This window comes from Microcebus murinus, chromosome 9 (genome assembly GCF_040939455.1).
Source record: "Microcebus murinus isolate Inina chromosome 9, M.murinus_Inina_mat1.0, whole genome shotgun sequence".
Taxonomy (NCBI): domain Eukaryota; kingdom Metazoa; phylum Chordata; class Mammalia; order Primates; family Cheirogaleidae; genus Microcebus; species Microcebus murinus.
This window is the reverse complement of record NC_134112.1, coordinates 23,058,482-23,079,004: the sequence shown is the minus strand read 5'-3', so window position 1 is coordinate 23,079,004 and position 20,523 is coordinate 23,058,482. Positions and strand designations below refer to the sequence as shown.

Sequence of the window (20,523 nt, the reverse complement as noted above, 5' to 3'; positions counted from 1 at the left end):
AAATGAGGACGTCATCAAGGACTGTATCAGAGAGCCATTCAGACAATGCGTCAGCCTCTCACTTCTGTGACTTGGGGAAGCTGTGAGCGGGGAAAGTTTTGTTTCCAATCCAGAGATTACGGCAAAGTCTGAAAGCTACATGCTCTGAGGTGTGGAGTCCCCTAGAAACGAGAGATTTAAACACTAGCTCACATGTGTGCATAGCCTGGCTTATTACTCCCAAGAAATAACTTGAATTTTTGTCTTTAGTGTTTTCTATAGTTCGTATTGTTTAAAATTTTTCCAAGAGGGGAAGGGGTTCCTTTATTTAACTTATTGACATTTTAGTCTGTTCCATTTTGTCTTCTTCTGATCTACCTCCTGGAGTAGTAAGAGGTATTTTACCAGGACTGTCTTTTTGTAAGGCCACCTTTATGAATTATCAACATTAGCAAACACAAATATTTCCTTTTGCTCCATTTTACTTTATGTATTTAAAGTATTTGCATTTTGGTTTTAAAAATGTTTTTAATAACCTTCCTTGGGAATACTCAAGAGTTCAAAGCTCTTTCAGTCTAAAGGAGCATTTCTCAACCTCACGACTGTTGACGCTGGGGTGGAGGAATAATTCTTTGTTGTATGGGGTTGTCCTGCACCTTGTAGGATATTTATCAACTTCCCTGGGCTCCACCTACTAGACACTGGTAGCATCCTTCCCCTACTTGTGAACAATCAAAACTGTCTCCAGACTTTGCCAAATATCCCCCTGGGGGAGCAAAATCACCTCTCCTCTTAGATGAGAACTACTGGTCTAAAGAAAAGTCTTTTACTTTTTATTTACTGTAATATTATCACCGATTTTTAAATCATAATTTCTGGAAAATTCTGGAAAAAAAGTGAAAGCAGAAAACAAACAAAATGAATGGGAACTGCTCTGGTCTGGAGCACTCTAACTTGATATATTTGTGTGTACTGTTAATCTAAATTAACAATGTTAGATCAACTCGTATGGACTGTATTTACAGAACTTAGCAAAGCCATCAGTAACCTTTTAAGGAGGTTTATTACAGAAAGCCTGACCAGTAGATTTTCATAATTCATTCTAATCAAGAGAGGAAAGAATTCACCTCATCAGTACCCTACCAGAATTCAGAAAGCATTAAAGAAATGCCATGAGGGAAAATAGCTGGAAAGAGATGGGAGATTTAAAGTTGGCTTGATTTTCATCCGATGCTATGCACTTCGACTATGAGAGTATAAATTTTAGTACTTACATTTTCCTTCTCTCCCTTTCAACAGAGATTTTTGATTTCTAATTAAAAAGGAATTATCTGTATTTTTTTCTTTTCTTCTTTTTAGAGCCATGGTTGGAGGAAGTTTAGATCCATATTTATTTTTTGTGGATGAAATAGCCCTGTTATCACCAGCACAAATCCCTCCATCAAAAGCCTTTTTCCCCCACTTGATCCGTATCTCAGAAAATCCAGCAGTCAAACTGCCCTGTGTAGGAGGTTGCTAAATTGGGTTTTTAAATTATTTCTACTAAGTAAAAACTTAACATATGCCAGCTGCTGAGGGATTATAAAAGCTTTGTTTTTTCAATAATTGGAAACCTTGTTTACAGAGGACTCACAATATTCTTTAAATGTCTTTGTGTTGAATATAAAAGAACTTGTGTTTATCTAGGCAATGATAATCTGACTATAAAGCAAACTCATTTAAGGATTATGCTTCCTGTCTCTCACTATGCAGCTGTCATCCTACTGTTCTCTCAAGCTTTGCAGAAAGCTGAGGATTCTTCCTTAAAACTAGAAAAATAAATTGAAAAGTAAACCAGGTAGTTCGGGAATTAAACGTAATTTTAAACTGCAGGGAAATATTTCAGAAACTCCAAATATCACTACATCTGGGCAAATTTATCCAAAGTTCACATTTGCTAACTCATTGATGGAATTTCATTTTAAAGAGATTTTAAGGGGTTCGATCCCAGCAAAGAAGAATGGAGGACCTAATATTCAGATAATCTAATATTTAGCCAAGTTGTTGACTTTCGAGAGCCAACGAAGGCACCAACACTGATTTTGCTATCTGCTAGAGATGGAGTGAGGCACAGTAGTTAGGGTGGTCCTTGTCCAGGTTCAGCCACTTACTAGCTCTGTGACCTTAAGCTAATTGTTCAGTGGCTGTCTGTAAAATAATAGCACTCATTGACCTCATAGTGTTGTTTGGAAACTGAAGTGAGACAACACAAGTGAAACCATCACGACAGTTTTGGGCACAGAGCAGCCAGTCAATAATTGTTCCAAGTCTCAGTTTTACACATGCAGTATCTCATCTTTGAAACAGCCTTATTAAAGTAGCATATTTTTATACCTCCAGTTTTGTTGAAAATTGAGAAAAATTAGATGCAAAGAACTTTAATAATCTACTCAGGGTCATATAGTAATTGCATTGATGATCAAGGATCTACATCCATATTCTTTGTCTCATTCTGCAAACATGTAATGAATACATACAGTCACCCTTTGTTCTCCAAATACTCACTGTCCGAATATTTGCCGTTAGGACTTAACTAAAAGTTTTAGCTGAGAGCCTTTCCCAATTAGAAATCTGCTATAACAAGTTCTCATGTGTGTGGCAGCTTCTCAAATTTTCATGTGTCTATGACTCCCCTTTGAAATGCAGATTCTCCATTTCTAGCAAGTTCCAAGGCGATGCCAAAGCTGGTGGTCCCAGGGATCACACTTTGAAAAACAGGGTGCTGTAGACAGAGGCTGAGCTTCTCTCCTACCTCAATGTTCTCCTGATAGGCTGCATGTTTAAACATATTGCATATCATATCTCCAATTTCCCTACCTTTTCTCTGAGGGCCTTACTCTTCTGTATTTGTTTAGCCAAGGCGCACCTGAGGGCACTATCAACTCAGGTCCAGTTAGACAGTAACTTTGCATCTTTGGCAATATTATTGCATTGTTTATTCTTATTATAGTACGTGCTCAGGGTAGAAGGGCAATGAGATTCCTGTTTTATTCAGCTGTAGACTGCACACAAATTTACCTACTTATTATTCTATTAAGAGTGAAACAATTAGGTAATTGTTTTTTGAAGGTTTTATATTATGCAAAAAATTATTTTTAAATTGTTAGATATTATTTAGGGACGTTTTAGTAATATTTGGAAAATTGATATATTTGGATGCTCTAAACATGAATTATTATTTTTTTCCATGTAAAGTAATGGAATAGAGGCTCTTGCTGTTGGACGCTTTGCTGGCCAGCACATTTTTTAGGAACGGATTAGATTCAGATAGCAAGGGGTCCCTCCCTGTATTTTCTCTGTGCCAGATATTGGCAGGAATCCTAACAATACAATGATGATGAAGACAAAATTGTTGCTCCAAAAACCTCACAGGGTAGTTAGAGAATAAACTGGGAAGTAAAAATTTAAAACACAGTGAGATATGTAATGGGAGTTCTAAGAACACAGCAAAGTATGGGCCTAACTCTTCCTTCGGTACAGTGCAGGCCTCTCTGGATACCAGAAATAGCCAATATTGATTGCATAGCTGTGCACCAGGCACCGTTGCAAGCACTTTACACAAATTTATGCATTTAACTATTATAATAACCCAATGAGGCAGGTACTTTTATTATCATTCTTATTTTAAAGGTAAGAAAACTGAGGAATAGAGAAATTCAGTAACTTGCTTAAAGTCACACAGATCTGGCCTCAAAGTTGAGGGTTCTGAGTCCAGAGCTTGCCCTCTCCACTACCATTTGATCTGCCCCTTCTCAAAGAGACTTCGGTACTTTCAAATAAGAACATATAAAAAATGATGCACGTATTAGAGGGAATATACCTCTGGAACTGCAAGTAATTTGGTTTGATGGGAACATAGGATGAGCAAGGGTGATGAGGCCATTAGGCTGGAAGCTGTAACATTTGCATCAGCCTCACATATACAGGAACACAGTACATGGATAGTATGGACAAGGACCAAAACCATCTTTGATAGTCACAGTCCTGGCAATTTAATTATATTTGAGATGTGACTCTAAAGTCATGAAATAGATTTTATTTTAACACATACATTACACAAGCATGGTACCTTTCCATCAGTCATCTTGGGTAGCTCTGCTTCTATTTCCACCAAGTTCCCATTGCTCAGAGTGTTCTGGGCAATGTCTCTTCTAAAATAGCTTCAGAGGAAGCCACAGTGAAAATCTTATTATTTTATGATTATGCCTCATTTTTGTCTCAAATGTATTTCCTACTTCAATCAACCATCCCATTCACTGGTGTTGACTCTGAATAACTTATGCCTCTTTGTCAAAATAATATCCACTCTCAAATCCATTTTCAAGAACCAAATATGTATTTTTATATAGCAATGATTCTGACTTTAATATGTGATTAAAAATCATCTAGGGGCTTGATTCACAAACACATTATATCCCTATTGTCAATAATTTTGGCTCCATTGGTCCAAGGTGGGGATCTACAATCTTTAACAAACTTCCTGGAATTTCTGTTTTGAATGACCAGGCTTTGAGAAGTGCAGCTGTAAGTATATTAGCTAGAAAGGGTAGTATATGTTAAGGCAGTTCCAAAGGAGAAATTCCAAAAATGTTCTGATCAGCAGAGTTAAAAGTGGCTTGTATTGTGCTTACCTTGGGAGACTATTCTCTTGTAGATGATGGTTATTTAGAATAAAATGTTGTATTTTTAAAAAGAATCAGCCACCATTCTGCATGGCCACACAATATACACTGTACCTACCAGTGCCTACCAGGGGGAAGGACCCATTTCTTGTGTTTGTGAGCTTCTACTTGGCACTGTCATTTCTGAACCTGTTGGATTACCTAAGCATCCAGTATTAGGTGATCTAGTACTTCATCTACAAACTATGACATTTTTTTCCCTTTTTCTTGAAAATGGTAGGCTTCTTTCACTTCTCGACTTGGAGCACTAAATCCTAAGAGCGGACAAGGCAGACCTGACAGCTGTCAGCCATATTCATAATGGCCAGGTTCACCAGGTCATGGGTTAACTGGCTCCAGTTGCTGCCCCAGGATGATCACAGTGGCGGGGAAGCTCCAGAACTACCTCTCATTCATGCTATGTTACATCCCTGCCTGAATCCACTTAAATGAGTCCTCCAATTTTTGCTTAAGTTGCCTGATTTGAACAAATATAATTTTTGGAGAAAATGCATGAAGCATTTCTGAGTTAGCTTACTTTTTATTTATCAACTATCTTCTGTCTCATTCACACATACAGAAGAGAATCTCATATAACTAGAAACCGCAATTAAGAACCACAGCTTCTTGAATAAAACAAATCGAGATTTCTGCTGGTGGCTTACAGAGAGCTGTGCCTGGGGAGTGAGTCAGGCTTCTGTATGGCAGGTCCCTTGTCCCTAGGATCCCTAATACCCAGCCAGCAGTGTTTTGTCTGGATATGAGGATCCAGTATCATCCAACATGAAGAAATGTGGGTATTCTATGATCTTTCCAGAATCGTTTAACTTAAACATTAAGTTCTTGATAGGCTTAAAGTTTAGTGAGGAATAGAGATAGAGACATTTAGATTCCTGTGAGCAAAAAGTTTAGGGAAAAGAGGAGATTTTTGTTTTTCATATCCTAGCCATCATCTCTCTCTCTCTTTAACAAGGACAGCTATATTTTCTTTACGAGTTACAGAGACAACAAACAGAAGAGAGATTGAATAAGATTGCTATCCAAACAGCCCCCCATCCCGGAGGAGCAATAATCGGGTGACCAAACACATCCTCTGTCCTTATTGTCTCACTTCCATTTTTCCTCTTCTCCTATGTAGGGTTACCAGATTCAGAAGAAGGAAAAAAAGAAAGAAAGAAAAATAAAACCAGTATGCCTAGTTAAATTTGAATCTCAGATAAACGAGGAATAATACTTTAGTATATGTCTTATGCAATATTTGGAACCCATTCCATGGTCCTATTCTGTGTGCGGTTTGTTCCCCTACCCCAATGCCATGCTCTTCTTTTATTTTCTAGTGATTTTCACATGCAGAGGGTTTGTCCCTCAATTGGATCACTCTTCCTCAGGGCAGGATCTTGTTTGGTGTCCCTCAAGGCACTGTAAATGTTGACTTCCCTCCATGGGGGCATATGTTAGATTTCTCCTTAAGCACTTTCCTTCTGCTGCAAGCTCAGAGCACCCCTGGGCTCCTCATACCTGTCTGTCCTCTCTACACCTGCAAGGTCAATACTTTATGCACAATGACTGGCCTGAGCACAGAGCCCTGAATATAAAAAGTGTGTCATATATTTTCATGATTGATTAATATACTGAAAGCAGTTTGTTGTCTTGTTAAGAGTCAATTAAATGCAACATTTATTAACTACTTACCTGCATGCCATGAGTTAGTAGTATGCTCTATTACCATGCTGTCCATCAGGAAAGTTAGATTAATCACTCTAACCTAAAATAAGAAGGAAATAAAAGAATAGAGGAAGGGAATGGAGTTGGGAGCTATACCCTGATTGTGCAAACTTGTATTATGGCTCAGATAAAAAGACAAAAATAAAAAAAAATGTCCTCATATATAGGGAATCATTTCAAATTTTGGAATATTGCCTCTTGAAGAATGGAGAGAGATTTTGCCATTATATGTTGTCTGCTTCCATTGGCTTTTCTAGTCCTAAATTTCTTCTATGGCACGTTGGTTATGCAGTTACAAATCTATAATACCATAAAAGTAAGGAAGAACTTTGAAAGCCAATAGGGTGATATAAATGAAAGAGTATTCAACTCATATTGAAAAGCTTACCAGCATGTAGAGTAATGGTACACATCATTTATAGAAAGGACATCAGATAATAAGGTCCCTTTTTATACACTTCGTGCTTCTATTAATGACATTATTTAAATCTTCCTTCACAAATGACACCAAGCAGGCTTCAAACCTTGAAGATTAAGAGAGTTATGAATGCCCCTCTTGGTTGAGTAATTTTCAGGTGTAAAATGCACAGAAGAGTGAACACATATTTAGAAGTGTCTAGATGATTAGTTTCCTACCAGCTAGGCTTGTCCTAGGCAGAATAGTGAGTACAGTCCTCAGAGCCCTGGCTCCCCCTTCCTGCATCTTTTCCCCAAGTCACTAGCACCCCACCTCCCACTCAGATTCCCTAAGTCCATTGGAGGCTGGGGATAGGCCAGGAAACTGCCCACTATCTTGAAATCCTGCCACTGTGCCTATCCCTGAGCCCTGCTGGGAAAACTGCCCCTTTGACTGTAAAAAGAAATAGCTTTGATGTAATGAAATAGCTGCCAAGCTCATATTCTACTCCAGCGAATAAACATAAACTTGCTGTCATGCAAGTAACCATCAGTAAATATCCGTGACTGAATGTGGCTCTCCTATATTTTGAGTGTCCCTGGAGTTAGACAAGAAGAACAAAAGCTGAACATGAGAATTCTTGTTAATTGTTCACCAACTCAAACACCCTAAACATGAGAAAAAGTTCTTAGGAAAGTTGATCACCTTATATGTGAGAAAAACTCAATGTGATAACCCCAAGGCTAAAGTTGTGATTGAAAAATCTTTCCTGGAATATTTGTGATTTTTAATCAACTCATAAATTTTGTCCTCTATATCCTATATCTCTTGTGTTAAGTGAATTTTAACTCAATTTAACTCAATTTTTAACTCAATTTAACTTAATTAGCCATTTGTTGAAAAAGTAAGAATGTTAGTCTATTGATTTTATTTGGAAGGAGATCAAATTTAAGCCTATTTTATTTTTTAATCCGGGTATATTCTTTGTTTTAATTATAGATACATAACAAAACAATTAGATGAAGATTGAAATAAATGCTTATGTTTTATTCATGCTGGAAATAGTGGTTTTATCCTTCAGAATGAAGCCTTATAATATCATTAGAAATTCCTTAATATTAAAATAAGCATCACTTTGTTTCCTTTGAAAATTTTTTTATTGAGCGATGGGGTTGGAGTGGCAAATGAGCCCAGTGATTGGAGAAATGTAGTGATTCTAGATCATCCCTACCCTAGATAGTGGAATGTGTTGATTAACTCCATAGCTTCATGGATCTCTGATTTGGGGAATACAATCTGTAATAAAATTACTACCAGGACTCTAGCTCTGTTTATCTGAATAGCATTTTTATCTAGCAGATTTGAATTCAAATGCATTATTAATATTTTTCTTCTTTTTAATATAGGTGGAAAACAGACCAAAATATTATGGAAGAGAGTATGTATTATACTATTCTTTGTTTTAATAATTTAATAAGTAGTCATTTCATGTGTCATTTAAGTATTAAATATTAAAAATTCTTTAATATATGGTCATCATCACATGTCTATTTTGCAAGAGTTTAATAAGAAGAATAAATGCAATCAGGACGCCTTTGTAATGAATTTTCTTTATAACATTCAGGTGCTTGGTTTCCATTCATGTGGGAGAGAGAGTGTCTCATGCTATATTTCTCTCCACAAAAGCAGCTACTGAGTGCCTGGCAAGTATTTGAAGTGTAAGGCAACATTTTTTATAAATGAGGTGCTCTGTGTTTTCTTTCACTTTTTACTTCAACAGAATATAAGTGCTTGGGGTGTCAAAGATCGTACACTGTAGCTAATTCCTGACTTTTATGAACCCCAGTAAACTCAGTGGTCAGGAATGGCATCCCATTTCTCTGCAGTTACATAAAACTCAAATGATGATTTCTCTTGACTTGTACATATTAACCAAGTCACCTTAATACCTTCCTTATCAGCCCCTCTTCTCACTTCCCTCTTAGTATTGACTCTTGCTTTGTTTTACTTTCTCAGCAACCCACTGCAAAGGAAATATGCATGACTGTAAAAGTAAATCATGGTGTAAGCCGTGATGTGCAGAACACCTCTCGGAGGGCAGGCGGAACGTCCCGAGGGAGAGGAGAGGCATAAATTACTTTTCTTCCCACATCCAACCTAAAGGCATTGCGAGGCAAAGTCTCCTTTGAGTCCATGTCCCAGACTCTCCTGACCAATCCCAAACCTTCTTCCTTTTATTCCCTTACCCATCAGAGCCTCATCTCCATGATTAACGAGCCTCTTAGTGGTCCCAGCCCAGTGTCCTTTCCCAATAGCCACAGCTGCATCTCAGAACCTTCCTTGTCCGCCCCTTGGCAATTCGGCCAGCACCTCTGGAATACCTGCCTGAGAGTGCTGGCCTCTGTTCTTCTGCCCCTCACACCCCTAACAGCTAACATATGTTATATTAAATAGTGTGGCTTTTTCCTCAATATACTGGTTTGGGTTTTGCTTGTAGATAGCACAATTAATTTAAAAAAAAAGAGAGAAAGTGTACCGCATACACTTTTGCACATGAATTCCAAAAGGAACTCTATTTATTATGCATTTTCTTTTTTGCACAAAAGTTTTGTTGAATAACCTTTTAGTTCTCATCCTCCAACCCCCAATTCATGTAAAATGTGTATGGTGAGAGGAGACCACGGAAACATTTTCTTAGCCACAGAAAGGAACATTTTGTATTAGAGGAAAATTAGCTTAAAACTTTCAGATTCTGTTTCCCTTTTATTTTATTAAGATGAAGGGCTTTTTTTTTTCCATTCACTCAAAAAAGATAATACATGCTCTATTAGGGAAATGCACATGTGTATATTTTCCTAGAAGGAATCACAAGACACTGTTGACATGGATGTTTTCAGGGAAAGAGAACTTTTACTTCTTTTGTAACTTTCAGCTTTTAAGTATTTAATTTTTCCACTGTGCACAGGTATTACTTTTTGTTTTTAAAAAGTTAACAAATTACACCTGCTAGTTTGGGAAAAATAGAAAATATAGGAAAATAGAAGAGAGAAGACACCCACAATCCCACCATGAAAGGGAATCATCGCTAGATTTTACCTTCATCCCTTTCTCTCTGGTTTTTGTGCATGCTTTATTTTTACAATGTTGCAATTATATGATATATATTAGATATTATAGACTATAGATATTTGGATTTTTTAAAGTCACCCACAAAGGAAATGATGAGCCACAGACTGTGCACAAAATTCAGGTGTACAAAATTGTCATTTTCTTCTTTTGAAGGATTGAATTTTTTAACTTAGTCCTTGACACTGCCTGCTGCTGTTGATCACTTAAACTTGCCAATTCAAAGGAGTTAAAACTTAAGGTCTAGTGTTCTATAGCACAGTGATATGACTATAGTTAACAATTTATTGTTTATTTCAGAATAGCTAGAAAATAAGAACTTGGATGTTCCCAATACAAAGAAATGATAAATGTTTGTGGTGATGGATAGCCCAATTATCCTGATTTGATCATCATACATTGTACATATGTATCAAAATTTCACAGGTACCCCATAAATATGTGCAATCATTATGTATCAATTAAAAAATAATTTTTTAAAGAGTATGCATGAGCAAAATCAAGTATCAAAAAAAAAACCCCGTAACTGCCCATTTGGGAGACTCCTCCCCTTTTTCCTGCCCTTCTTGCCCTGCTGCCCTGCCCTGCCCTTCTTGCCCTGCTGCCCTTCTTGCCCTGCTGCCCTGCCCTGCCATGGTTAGGGTGTGTCCTGGACGTCCCAGCTTCTATCCTTTCTCCCACCCAAGGCACTAACCAGGCCTGATCCTACTTAGCTTCTGAGATCAGACAAGATGGGGTATGTTCAGGGTGGTATGGCCATAGACTTCTATCTTTTCTGACTCTGGTGTGGGAAGCTTTCCAATACCCCCTGCCCCTCCCACTCTCCCCCTGCCTGCCCCTACACACATACACACACACACACACACACATACACACACACACACACACACACACACACACACACTCTCTCTCATTGGCCCAGCTCGTGCAAGTCTGCCCTCAGGACTCTGCCCTGTCCATCTGTCCTGCCCTCCTCAGCCTCAGCTCATGCCACATGGGAGGCTTCTCTGCAGGGTTCCTAAGGCCCGATGGCCTCACTCACAAAGCTCCAAACACCTCTGCTCCAGGTTCCCAATGAGCTAGCCCACCGTTCCCAGTCCATACCTGCTATGCAGGACCAATTAGACCCCCTGAGCCTGGGCTCTGCCAAAAGCCTTCTTGCATCTCCCTCTCTCTAGAACTGGGGACACTGGTCTTTTCTAGGGAGCAGGAGAGTTGCTCTACATCACAGCACATTCATCCTCACTTAGAAAAGCACTGCTCCACAGCCAACATCATCTCTTGAGATCTAAACCCAAAATCCGGGAAGCCAGAAAACCTCTTTCTCCCAAGATATCACAGCCTTAGACCTGAGAGCTGATTTTGGAACCTAAAGCCACCACCACTTCTGATCTTACTTCCCCGGGACAGAAGCTTCAGCTTGGAAGGTCTATCTACTTGTAAAGGATGGAGGACATTAGGAAATCAGTATTGTAATAGGCACATTTTCCCCCAAAATGTCAGCCTTCTACATTTGTCTTCTAACTTAATCTTTGCATTTCTGGGGAAAAAGCAAAACAACACTTGTCTAGCTCATTTCCCTTTCCCCTTTTCCTTCCAAAAAGGTAAGGGAATTTTTCCTGGTCTCGGAGGACATTTCTGTGATTTATTCCCCCAAGAACTCCAAGATTGGGTAATCCTAGAGAGAGGTGTCATTCCCTCTCCCCAGGAGACAGGAGTCCCTGGGCACTGGCCTCCCCCGCACCCAGTCTGCCCACCTTCTCCCAAAACACTGATTGAGCAAACCCCTAGCAGTTGGGGAGGGGGCATCTGTCTTTGCTTAAAGGCAACAGGGAAAGTGGGTCGGTTCCTGACCCAACTCCCACCTGCCCTCTTCCTCCTGGGAGTCACTGTCCACTCTCTGGGCCTCAGACAGCCGCCTCCAGGTCAAAGCAGTCATTGGCCAAACCCACAGCCCTCCGGAATATGCCAAGCTGTCTACACGCATGTGTATTACTCTTACATGGTAGAAAAGGAAGGTAAACATTATCTTTAAAAAAGAAAAATAGGTACATCTTTCAAACATGTCCCCAAGCTATTGCTCTCACATTTAGAGCTAGAAGCATGTTGATGATAGCTAGCTCTTCCTTCCCAGAGAAGGAGCCTGTAAAATTAACAGCACCCTGCACCCAAAGCAAGCAGGTCGCTGATCAATAACTGTTCATTTGCAATCAGGATAATACATGGTTCTCTGTGTTTGCGCTGAGAGCTAAATTGGTAATTGCTCTTTTGTGATTTCTTATGGTTTAAAGAAAGGAGCCATCACCTGGCTTTTTGTTTCTGCTTTCAATTTCAGCTTGAGAGCAAAGGCAACAGCAGAAAGCCAGGTGGACTGGGTGTTCCTCCTTATGTGCCTATTTGGGATACTTATTATCTGTCTGGGGCATGCTGCGAGGTGGTTCTAAGTCAGGCACGGTGTGCAGTAGTCACCCCCTCTTCACCCAGATGGGGAGCCACAGATTCTGGGTGACCCTTTAAGCCTAGCTGTTTGTCGTCCCTACTTTGTGTGCAGTCTGTTCAGAGCAACTGTGGTCTCACACCCCGCAGGTTCCACGGGATAATCTCTCGGGAGCAGGCTGACGAGCTCCTTGGAGGTGTCGAGGGGGCCTATATCCTTCGGGAAAGCCAGCGGCAGCCGGGATGCTACACGCTGGCCCTCAGGTGAGCTGCATTTCAGTCACTGTTCTCGCTGCTGTGTAAGTGGCTTCACTGATGTTTGCCCCGTTTGTTTTTAAAGTTGTGGTAAAGTATACACAACATAAAATTGACCACTTTTACAACATGCAGGAGTACAAGTCAGGGGCATAAAGTACGTCCTTGGTGTTGCACAGCCATCTCCACTGTCCGTTTCCAGAACGTTCCGTCATTCCAAACAGAAACTCACTACCATGAACAGTCACTCTCTCTCTACTATTTACTTGATATTTTCACCTTCTTTCCCAGGTAGCCGCTGTATCAGAGGCTGTATACGTTTCCTTAGTCATAGATGTTACCTGTAGGTGTGGACACTTGGGGCTCTGTTAATGGTCACACAGAAACTTGGAGAATTGCCTGGAAAGTCAGTGTTCCTTCCCCGCCTGCCCATACCACGGAGCCAGCGGAGGGAGCGGCGTCTCTGCCGTAGCTCCCAGAGTCCCCTGTTGAAGGGCTCCTTCGCCTGACCTTGCATGCACGCGTGCCTGGCGAGACCGGCAGCTTGCTCCTGGAGTTCTCTGGGGAATCACCTTGAGCCCAAGAACCCGTCATGATGGCGGTGCTGCCGCTGCAGGCCAAGGAGCCCTTGGAACAGGGCTCTCCTGAGCCATTTGCCACAAAATCACAAGTATCCAAAATCACAGCACCAGGAAGGCAGCGCATACACTGCACTTTGTGAACCTTGGCCAAGTATTTTATGTCATTTGATCCTCACTACAGTCCTGCGAGGTTTGGAGAAAGTGTCCAATTTCAGAGTCAGATTGTCTTGCAAAAGTTCACTTGTGAACTCTTTGGAATTGGGAAGACCTTTCTCCATAGAGGGCCAGTGGAAGCACTTCCAGGCCAGCCCACAAAGGCGTGTTCAGTGCACCATCTCGATATCGCGGCTGCGCAAAGACACCTTGCAAGTTGTAATAAGTCTAGAACATATCTTAAATGGTGTAATTATGAGGAAGTACTTCAAAGCTATCAAGTGCTCCAGGTATGCAAAGCACTTTCCTAGCTTCCCAGCAGGAGCTTGCTGGGGAACCAAGCAGGAGCTGTGGGATGAAGGACCAGCACCCAGAGGAGAGCCAGTGTGGGAGGGAGGGACCTCTCGGGTGGATTGCAGGGAGGCTGGCAGTGGCTCTAGTGGGGAGCCCAGCACGCCTCCCTTCATTTCCCTTCTGCTGCACTTAGGGAGTGGGCAGCATAGGGTGCTCTACTGGAAGTGACAAAGATGTAACAATAAGGGGACATCAGGGCCAGGGGTGGTAGCATCCCTTGCAGAGGTAATTGCCAGGCAGGGGGAAAGGCTACTAGTTCCCATTCAGGAAGTTACAAGTAAGATACTTGCAAAGCAGGTGCTACCCTCTGACTTTCACAAATGAGAATAAGGACCCGATGGCCTTGGAGATCTCTAGGATCAAATGCGCCCATACGACTGCCTGGGGTTAAGTCCCACCTCTGCCCCATTCCAGGTGTGTAACTTCAACAGTTACCGCCATCTCTTCCACCATCAGCTGCCTCTGCTATAAAACAGGAATAATAATTGCATCCGTCTCAAGGGGTCTCTATGATAATTAAATGGGGGAAAATCATACCAAGTGCTTAGCTGTGGGCCTGGCATACAGTAGTAAATGCTCAAAAAATGTTAGCTGTTATTGTTATTGTTCCTCACTGTTCTTATTTCTAATGCTGTTGTAATCCCTCGTTCTCTCGTGGGCAGGTTTGGAAACCAGACCTTAAACTACAGGCTTTTCCACGATGGAAAACACTTTGTGGGAGAGAAGAGGTTTGAGTCGATTCACGATCTGGTGACAGATGGCTTGATAACGCTGTACATAGAAACAAAAGCTGCCGAATACATCTCAAAAATGACAACTAACCCCATCTACGAACATATTGGATATGCCACTCTGCTCAGAGAAAAGGTATCCAGGAGGCTGAGCAGGTCCAAAAACGAACCGAGAAAAGCAAATGTGACAAATGAAGAGCACACGTCAGTGGAAAAGGTAAGCCGTGTGTGCGCGTGTGTGTGCATGTGTGTGTGTGTGTGTATGTGTGTGTGTGTGTGTAAACAGTCTCTCGCGTTCTCGTCCGCGCCGAATAATCGGTTTAATTATACATGTGATTTACCAAAATTTTGGGGGAGACCCAACCCCACCCAAAGAACTCTAGAATTTTAGTGCCAAAGGGACCTTAGGAATCTCCCAGTTCAACCCCCTCATTTTACAGATGAGTAAACTGAGGACCAGAAATGTTAAATGATTCGTCCAAACCGATGCTGTCAGAGATAGGACTCCCACAAATAATCAATTGTGAGTTTATTTGGAGTTTGAAAGAAAAAAATGCTCCATTAATGTTTTGTGATGAAACATTGCAATGAAACGTGTTTAATTGCCATCTGAGGGGTCACTGGCTCCGTCTCTAGTTGTACCCATCTAGCCGAATAAATACACAATATTTGTATTTCCATCCCTTAGGACTGGGTGACCATCCGTGGTGCACAGGTCAGCTGTTTCTCGAAGGTGGTCTGACCCAGATAACAGGTTTTGCTGACAGATACGGGAGCATTAGGGGTGATAATGGCTATCTCTAGGAAGCGTAGAAAGACAAGCTGTCTTTTGCCCCAGATGAAGTTATTATGCCTCGCTGAGGATTAGAAAACTCCTCAGTGGGCGAGTGTACAAGCTGGGGGGGGGGGGAGGCGCAGTCGTGGCAGGATGTGGCCAGGGAGATCTGATTTTCCTCTCCAGCAAGCTGCTGTTTATTTGAAAGGCACCACCAGTTTGCTAGCAGATTTTTGGGATGTGCCCCTTTAGGGACCATCTGCTTTGCTTGGTCCTATCTGTTTTCCACTGAAAGGAAGTGACAGCCAGCCACGCCAGTCAGCCCTCCCTGTGTGTGCCGAGCCTAGCTTCCTGGGCAAGCTAGGACTGACAGCTATCAATAAGCAGCCAGCACGGAGACACTGCTCCTTCTGGAAGTTGCTAATCCTTAATTAAGCCGGAGCAGCCCCCTGTTGTCCAGAGTTAGCGGAAAGCAAAGGAACCTCAGGTTGACTGGTTCGGCATTGGCATTGGTGGCAGGGATTCACCAGAAAGCCCTGAGATGGGGAGGAGGGCGGAGGGTGGCACCATGGTCCTGTTGGCAGAGAGAAGGACGATCTTAATTGATTTGCTAATTGAGCTTCAGCGCCTAGGAGAACCTTCCCGGGAATCACATCAGTTGAGCAGCTGGCCCATGAAAAAATAATTTTCCATTTTCTTTTTATAACTCCAGTGTCTCCAAAGCACCTGTTTATTCTTTTGCAAGTAATTGATTTGGGAAACTGTGGGGTTCCTGATTGTTTACATTGTAACAAAAGAGAAGGGGGACTTGGGTCCCAACTTTCAGAGTGTGTTCCGGTCCAGACGAAAGCCATCCCTTAGTCTGTTTGCAAAATCTGTTCAAAAGTAATTTAGAATAGAAAACCCGAAAGCTGACCTTCCCAGCCCTGACAAATCAGAAGATGAATTGTAAAATAAATCTCTGAAGCAGTGTTTATATTTCTGAATGAGAGAGCAAAGCCACCAAAAAGGCAATCTGTTACAAACTGCAGGCTACACGATAGGACATTTCAAGGCAGAGAAGTGAAGAGAAAGAGTCTCTTCTGTGTTGGGGATAAGAGTTTAGATTCTGGGTATTGGAGCTGATATTTCTAGAGCCATATCCTACCCTAAGAGGGAAGTTTGGTCAATAGAAACTGATATTCCCCATCAGGAAACTTGTGCAATAAAATATGCCCTTTTCTGTAGATATTTTTGTATTTATTTATTAAAAATAAATTTAGGAAGAAACTTGCAAAGCAGGTGCTACCCTCTGACTTTCACAAATGAGAATAAGGACCCGATGAATAATCTGAATAATAATCACTTTGAATGAACCACCCAGTATGCTCTTGCCTTTTTGGAAAAAGGTAAATAAGGAAAATATTGAAGGAAGAATCCATGCTCAGTGAGCAGTTTGATGGACAGGTGGTGGTGGTGCAGATTTTCTTGGACATTAATGATGTGATGTTGGGTTTTCCTAAGGGTCACTCTGGCCGCCGGGTCTGGTCACTTGCTGGGGGCTACTCATTTTGCTAGTAGGTTTGTTAAGTTACTTGGTACGAATCCATCCATTTCTCTCTGACCTGTATTGACAAGTGGAATTATTAAAAGTCTCAGTCTTGCCAGAGATTCTATTTCCCTTAAGGGCAGGTCAGTGGACTGTTGCCATGGAGGCAGCGACTAGAAAGAGGCAGCGGAAACTTGAATGGCTTGGCTGAGAAGAGCCTGGGGTACCTGTCCGCTTCAGTGATGGTGCGACTTGAAGGTTTTAATGAGTGGGATGAGTAGGTTTCCAAATATTTCTCAAATCCAGACAGCCCAGCATTTCACTTTGCAGAGTAGTCACACTTTGTTTGCCCATTTGTTTTATTGATGATTTCCAAATGAATCCAGAGAGACTATATTACCTGTGAATCTGAGAATATTAACAGTGTTAATTGGCAAAAGGAGATTACCTACCCATCAGATTGGAGTGGTTTCTGGATTTATCACCTGTCAAGGTTCTTAGCAGTGAACTTGATATTAATAACTGTAGATGAGGTGGGGAGATGGGAAGGGTGCAAAATAAAAAAAAGTTGTGGTGGTGGTTAGCTATTTGTTTCCTTGCTGATCCATTATTTAATTGGATTTTAAAACATTGTGATATATAAGGGCCACCACTCGGTGCATTTAATTAAAATGGTCTTGTCCAGTATAATTTCTTTTATGAAATATATTTGAGAATTTATTCCATAGATTGATTAACATATTGATTAACAATTTATTCCATAGATTGATTGACCTTCACAAATGGCACTGTAAGTGATATAGCAATAACAATAGGATTTAACATTGGTTCAGACATTTATAGTTCATAAACAATTTCATGGAGGTGAAATAATTTCCCATTTTATCTTCAGAACAACTTTGCCAGGTTCATAGGGCACGAATCACCATCCCTTTTCACTTTACTGAAAAGTTCACAGTAGCAGGACGAGGAATCAAACCCAGGCTTCCTAATTCTAAGTGGAGACCTTCTTCAATCTACCAGGCAGCCGAGCCTCATTCTGTACTTATTGCCCTTAGTGTGGTGGTCCCCAACCTTTCTGTCACCAGGGACTGTTTTCATGGAGGACAATTTTTCCACGGATGGTGGGGGGAGGGGGGAGGCAGAGGGGGAGTGTGGGGACAGGGATGGTTTCAAGATGATTCAAGCGCATTACATTTATTGTGCACTTTATTTCTATTATTATTACATTGTAATATATAATGAATTACAATGTAATACATAATGAAATAATCATACAACTCACCACAGGTTGGGGACCCCTGCCTTAGTGCTTTAAGTAAGTGCCCTTGGTTTTGGCTATCCTAAGTCAAGTGATGCTAAACATCACTCAATATTTACATAATCTGTTCTTGAAAATGTACTGCTATTGCTAGCTATAATAACTAGTATTTTCTTATAAAGTAGGCCCTACTGAATCAAATATACGTGACAACAATGTTTTCAACAGCACATTTTTATTAAATAAATCTGGTTTGCCAGATTAAATTGCATCTATGTTTTAGTGGGAAAAAAATAATCTGTACCCTTGATATAATAAGAGCACATTTAAAAATATATCCTACCAACTTCTTCCTTTCACTATTTGTCATAGCAGCAAAAATCAGAAAACCACCTAAATGCCCATCAGTGTGAATGGCTTAAATCAATTGTGGTACATCTGTGTAAAGGCACATGCACCTCAGGGTAAGAATGAGGATTCTTATATGGGCTGATGTAGAAAGATCACCTGGAATCATTATATGAAAAAAGCAACTTGCAATATAGTGTATATAGTGTGGCATCATTTGCATAAACTAGAAGGAAACAAAAGAGATTTGCATATTTTTTTTTCTTATAAAGCCATGAAGATGTTTCCCTGCTACTAGTTCATACTCTTTGAATTTTGAGCCATGATAAATGTAATACCCTCTTCAAAAATTTGAACAAGAAAATATAACGCATCATGTCTTAAATCACATATGTTAAAGCAAACCCCGTACTCAGTGATTGTCACACACACACACACACACACACACACACACACACACCAGCAGTTCCAACACTCTGGACCCAGGCTCTTTCTTCCCATCTCTTCTTGCTGGCCCGTGTCCATGCTGATAGAACCTTTTACTTTCATTCCCCCCAGATCATGAGGAAAGAGTCTGTGTTTAGCAGATGTTTACTAAAGGTTGGGGCTGGCAGTGGGTGATTAGAGCACAGGGCAGGCACAGGGCAGACATCGCCAAATACAGTGCCATGAGTCTGTCCCCAGCAAGGGACTGGCTGCGCTTCCTCTCCCCAGCATTGCCCCCCCCACCCACAAACTCCTCAGCTGTGCTGCCTGGGACCTCCCCACCCCTCTGCCCATTTCCCATGCCCCCCACCACACACACCCCTCCGTTCTCAAACTGCTGCAGACCAACTCCCAGACCCTGTCGCTTTCTTGGGGCTGGCACCGGGCCCTCTTTGCTTTCTACTTTCTTCCTGTAAATCAAGGAAAGTTACCTTTTCTGGAATGAAAGTCTTCGAGCCTCTCTGCGATGTCCTCCTCCACAGATGGACTGTTTCAGCAGAGAATGACCTCTCCCCCCACCCACCTTTTCTTCTCTCTTTGCAACAATTACTTTCTTCCTTCCCAGCTACCTATCTTTATGTCCAGTGTGACCCTTTTGGTGTTTATTTCACTGTTTCCACCGTGTGATCCTGTTGGCCTGTCCAGATACCTTTGCCTAGTAAACATATTACAGTTTCCCACATCGTCCTTGAACCGGAGGCAGTGGCCAGGCTGAGGAAGGCACATCCAGCCCTGCCTACAAACAGAAGCCCCATAGAAGGTTGAACCCAGCCAGATGGTTCTCCCTCAGTCTGTGATTGCACCTAATGGTGTGTGATGACTTTTGCTCATCAGAGTGTTGTTGTAATATTGGAGAAGCTCTCATTTGCTTGGTCTACAGGACAAGGCTCAAATTCCTGAGCATGACATTTGCAGCCTATCTGAGCTGGGCTTGTGGGAAAGCAGAACCCGAAGCAAGGGCTTGGTTCATTTGCAAAGGCATCCCCGGGAACAGAGGCTGGGCAGAGTGAACGGAAGAGGAGAGAGGCCAGTACAAATGCACATCCTGGAGTGGGTCACCTCCGAAGAGGAACTGAAGGGGAGGTGTCGATCCATCACCTCCTGTCCCCTCTTGGCTGAGGGGTGCCCGTGAGCTGTTCGGTCCCCCCACCTTCAGGCCGTGCATGCGGGAGAGCCAGGTGGGTGCCCACTGCCATCCCTGGTGGCCTTTCGAGCCCAAAACAGCCATCTCTGTCTTCAGTAAAACCTGCAGGGACTCAGCCTCCCATCTCACAGCCACCCCTGCGCTTTGCACGCAGTCTTTAGGATGGGTTAGCCATGCCGTGTCCTGGCGAATTGTTTAGATCAGTGATTCTCAGCATGTAGCCCTTGGCGACCAGCAACATCACCACCTGGAGGGCTGCTTAGAAATGCATGTCCTCAGGCCCCACCCAGAGCCCCTGAGACAGGAACTCTGGGGTGACCCCTGCCAGTCTGTGTTTTAACAAGCCAAGGAGGTTCCGCTGCACACCTGAGTTTGAGAATCTGTGGTTTGTCTGCCTCTCTCCTCCCCTAGAAGTCTGCGATTTGAGACACAGGCTGCTTCTCCACTTCCTAATTTGAAAACCCAGCACATCAAGGGCTCACCTGGGAAAATAAACACTTGTTGAATGAACAATGAATGGACAACATTAAAATATAATGAACTG

At 41.8% G+C, this 20,523-nt stretch overlaps 1 protein-coding gene across 1 annotated transcript in view; it reads left to right on the top strand.

The window, feature by feature from the left end:
- Positions 1–20,523, top strand: part of CHN2 (chimerin 2) — a 290,524-nt gene that overhangs the window by 170,444 nt on the left and 99,557 nt on the right. The window contains exons 4-6 of the mRNA XM_012735895.3: positions 8,208–8,239; positions 12,514–12,627; positions 14,369–14,654. Coding sequence (XP_012591349.1) covers positions 8,208–8,239; positions 12,514–12,627; positions 14,369–14,654 — 432 coding nt within the window. The remainder of the gene's footprint in view (positions 1–8,207; positions 8,240–12,513; positions 12,628–14,368; positions 14,655–20,523) is intronic.